A 4,674-nucleotide genomic window follows, 5' to 3' on the forward strand; every position below is an offset into this window, starting at 1 on the left:
TAATCATTTTCCAGATTATTCTATAGTCTTTTACAGCAGCCAGCTCACTTTGTCATACCAGGACAGCTGAAAAGACCTGTTATTTCCACACCATGGCATCAATAAAAAGCTTTTTTTATCTTACTTTTCCCCACCTTTTGCACCAAATTAATCTGAGGAGTTGATCAGCCCTGCTGTTGAACTATAGGTTTTTCTTTGTAAGGAAGACTATCAATGGCTTCATCAAAATACGGTCCACATCATTCAAACTCTGCTATTATGTGCAGCTTGTTACTGGTGTGAGGCTAGTGTGAAGTGTGTCTGCCTGTGAGTGCTTTATGATGGTGAAGCAGCTCAGCAGCAGCCGGTGGACAGAAGAAGTCAGAAAGAGKGATAGAAGTCCATCTCCAAACATAAGCAGCTACAAAACAACCACCAGAAATACAGTAGAAGCTTAATTTGTTGCTAGTCATTTTTAAACAAAGAAAATCCTGCTAAAAGGATTAATAAAGTCCTCAATTCAACTCAGAACAGAAACGAAAGTAAAAAAAATGCTCCCACGAAATGTTTACACCAAAAGATGGCTGATACGCTCATTTTGCTGTCAATCAAAAAGGGATTCAGCCTCAGACAGATCATCCAATCATCATGCAGAAGCTGAGCGTCCGGGCCAGCCGAGGCCAGCCCACAGGCCCATAGACCCCCAGAGACGCTCAGCGTCCGATGGATGGGACAAAATCAGCTTTTATCCAATGACTCGTCTCATTTCGCTGCAGTCTTTGCATCGCTAATCAGCTCTGTGGAAGCTCAGCGTCCACTGTTTAAAGCTCTGTGAAGCTGCGGGAATGAGGGAGAGGAAAGTAGCGTCATTACCAGTGATAAGAAGCTGATTCTGAACAAAAGTTGAGCGCGTTGTAGCGCATATTTAGTCAATGACATGAACGCACAACATTATATAGTTGATCTTTTTTTAATTTTAATTTTATTTTATTTTACATTTTAGGGGAAGCTGAGCTTCCCTTGCAATCTTAGAGCAATCATCTCTGATACACACATCTTTTACAGTGGACCATAATATTTTAGTGTCTGGTTTACAGSGTTGTGTGGGTATTTATGGAACTGCTTTTAACTGGTTTTGGTCCATTCAGGCAGTCAGAACCTTCCCACATGTCAAAATTAGTCTTACCCAGGTCTGGCCCACACAATGCACTAACACTCGGCTCAGATACCTCTTTCTCTATTTTCTCTTTACTTAAGAATGACGGCCCTTTGATGGCCCAGATGTGGTCCATGCATAGGCCAGCACTACATAAACCAAACCACAGTCAGACCAGTAATGGAATGGCATCATTAAAACAGTGCCATCACTGCCAGGTCTGAACCACACCTGTCTGATATGTGCTATGTGTGTCAACACAGCTGTTTCTGAATCCTTGGGGTTACACAGGGCTCAATCTTTGGTCCTTTTGCTTTATGCTCTTTAGCTGCTTCCTTTGGGTTCAACACATTGAAAGAACAGAATTTTTTTCATTATTATGCTGATAAAAGTCATATATACAGTAAATGCCACTGATGAATTAAATTTTAACAAGAAAGTAAAAGTGGTGTTTGATTCCAGTGGCTTTTGTAAACCTCCTCCTGTTGATCCGACCCCCTGRTGCATTTTTATTCCTTGACTTTTGGCACGGCCTGAAACTTGCTCTTGTTTATTTTACTTATTTTTTTAAATCATTTTTCTGATCTTATTGTTGTTTTAGTAGTTTTTACTCTTTAATTTATGTTATGGAGTTTGTGACGAAAATTCATCTCTGGAAAGACTAATGACTCTCACCTGGCTCATCCAGCATTCACGCCAGGCTCGCCCAATCAGCATCTAGCAGCCCCCAGATAAAAGCGCCCTCTCCAATCATCCCGGCTGCTCRCCAGCTGAATGTCAACCTGCCACCTCCMCTCCTCCATCCTTCATCTCCTAGACTTCAAGTGCCTTCCTTTCCCTCAACCTCCACCACCAGTGTCCGGACCCCCTACTCCTACCCCTTAACCTAAAAGCTCATCTGAGCTTTCAGCCTCTGCTGGGGTCCGAGCGCCAAACCTATCATCTGTATCAGTTTTATTCATGCTATCACATCAATAAAGCAWTGTAATCATKCTCTGTCCCCATGTGAGTCTTTCCAGGTTGAATTAAATGTTCTTGGTTTTACATGTACAGAACATTGTTGCTTCTGTGTTTGGTTATTTTATTTTATTTTGGTTAACTTATAAATTAMGTATTAACAGTCATAGTATGTGCATGTTTAATTTGTTAGACAGTCCATGTAACAAACCCTCACAAAYATATGTTATTAATTCCCATTTATGGTCAAAGTGTACGTATGTTTAACAGTTTTCTTTTAAGAAATGAGACAATCAACAGTTTTATAACTGCTTTTATGAGGTGCCAGCTAAGTTTCCCCAGTTCACTTTTTTATATTTAGCAGAGTTAAATTCCTATTAACTAAGATTACTTCTTTTTTTTTATTAAAAAGAGGAACCTTATGCGCAACTGTGGACAATCCATGAAGGTAGAACCTATGAGATGAGATATAACCCCAAGCTAAAGGTATAAAAGACCYAACACTAAACACAGATTAGCCAACRTCTAGTTTGTTCACATGAACAGATTTTTCACTCTTAATGATTTATACTGTATAAACAAGGGAACAACAAAAAAGGGAAGTTGGACAGTAATTTAGGACCTTTTTTTACTTCTGTAGAATGGCTCTGCGWACCATAAAAAGCCAACCAATCATTCTTGTTCAGTCAACTGAGCACAAATGGTTTGTGCTCTTAATGTGAGAAACCAAAACTGATATTTGAAWATTTGTGTGTTACCATGAGCAGGGCGTCTAACTCTCTGAGATAAACCTCCTCACTCTCCAGGATGCCTTTCACTAACATGAGTCTCCTCTCCAGCATCTCCTCTGGGCTGCACAACGTCTGGATCCAAGAAACAAATACACTGAAATCAGTCAAGTCTCACAGAACGTTATACAGTTCCTATTTTTAGGCACTTCTCTGAAACTGTGACACAGCAAAATTTACTGCAAWGTAAGGACCACAGACACATTTTTGTACTAACGGTCAAACTCAGCATCTTGGACTGAACACAGCCGTGTCTTTGTGCAAAAACCAATATGTTTGTTCACAAATTTATCTGTACAAAAACTCGTTTGGTGCTTCGTTCTTTTCAATAAAATTTTAAAATACTGAAGCAAAAAGTCCAAGCATTTTGCTCTGCAAAGTAAAGTGAAATAAAAACTTTCAGTTGGTCAAAGTGGGTGTTGGTCAAATCAGAGTTGAGCACTTCCCTCTGCGGAGTTGCATCAGTTCAGTTTTCCTCTGAACTATTTAAAAGTAGAAGCAGCTGTTCATTTTCAGAGCAACTTGTGAGTATTTCTCTCATAAACCGTAAGTTACTGTTGATCTTATCAAAGATCTAATGTTCTCCATTTAGTCTCAAATTCTTCTCCATATTATGAAAATTAGAGGATTGAAAGACTGAATGCCCACTTGAGAAAACAAGAAACCAAAGACAATTCGCTGAGTGACGCCACACATATGTGGTGCTGGTGAAGGCAAAACTCACCGGGGTGTCGGGGAAGTCTAAGCTCTCTGTGTTAAGAGGAGACAGAAAACAGGACACTGCCTCCTCCTGGAAAACATCCTCCAGGATGTCTGTCTCTGCTTCCACTGTGACAGAGACACAAAAGTATCWATGAGTGGGTGACATCAAATAAGGTCCACACCTGTTATGAATGTACATGTATTAGGTTTCAGCAGAAATAACCCAGTGTTGTAAATTTCCCCTCACCTGGAACACGGTGCGTCTCCAGATAGTTGATAGCGTCTTGGTAGACGTCCATAGCAGACCTGTCCTTGCAGCTCAGGCAAGTTTGTGGAGGTGCAGCATTTGAGTGCACCCATACAGAGGATTGAAAACTTCCTCTTTCTATTTAGGAAGAGCGTAAAGGGAAAATACAGCTTCCTGTTTGACTGAAACGMGGCAAAAGTTGATGGGAACTGGCACCTGATGTTTTATTCAATCCCCACTGTTGCACTACACTTCCTGTAAACGAGTTCATTTCTACAGAAAGGCAGAGCTCTACACCACTGTACTTAAGATTAATTAGCCTGAATGTTAGAACATTTGCTCATTTTTTACACAGTGAATAATATGTTTTAATGTTAAATATTATTGATAAAATATAGCTACTTATTTTTTTAATTGTTTAAAAACCACAATGTTTAAACTTAAAGGCAATCGAGATTATAAAGAACCAACTTGTACAGATCAAATCAGCTTCATAAGCTAACTTTCAATAACGTTTTAGTTATCTAAATAATGACAAACACAAGTAGCAACTTCTTTTAGTTTCTGATTCTTGTTTATGTATTTCAGCCTTTGTGTGTGTTTTATGTCATTCTAATACAACACTGCCCTCTACAGTAAAACAGCTGTTAGCAGAGCTCGGTCAAATAGCTTCACTAACAGGATAGATAACTAACTAGTAATTTAGCACAGCTTAGTAAAACAGCTTGTTAACTATCAGGCTAGCTAATTAGCAAAATAATAAAACTGTTAGCACAGCTGGTAGAATAGCTTTTTTACTAACAGGATAACTAACTAGCAAGCTAGGGTTATCAACTGTATGATAG

The 4,674-nt window shown here is 39.3% G+C and overlaps 1 protein-coding gene across 1 annotated transcript in view; it reads right to left on the reverse strand.

The window, feature by feature from the left end:
* si:dkey-33c9.6 (active breakpoint cluster region-related protein) overlaps positions 1-3,898 on the reverse strand; it is a 15,726-nt gene extending 11,828 nt beyond the window's left edge. The window contains exons 1-3 of the mRNA XM_014024554.1: positions 3,830-3,898; positions 3,605-3,708; positions 2,851-2,955 (exon numbers count right to left, since the gene is read on the reverse strand). Coding sequence (XP_013880008.1) covers positions 2,851-2,955; positions 3,605-3,708; positions 3,830-3,881 — 261 coding nt within the window. The 5' untranslated portion in view covers positions 3,882-3,898. The remainder of the gene's footprint in view (positions 1-2,850; positions 2,956-3,604; positions 3,709-3,829) is intronic.
* Positions 3,899-4,674: the final 776 nt, after the last annotated feature.

The sequence above is a fragment of the Austrofundulus limnaeus genome, unplaced genomic scaffold (genome assembly GCF_001266775.1).
Source record: "Austrofundulus limnaeus strain Quisiro unplaced genomic scaffold, Austrofundulus_limnaeus-1.0 Scaffold426, whole genome shotgun sequence".
Lineage (NCBI taxonomy): Eukaryota > Metazoa > Chordata > Actinopteri > Cyprinodontiformes > Rivulidae > Austrofundulus > Austrofundulus limnaeus.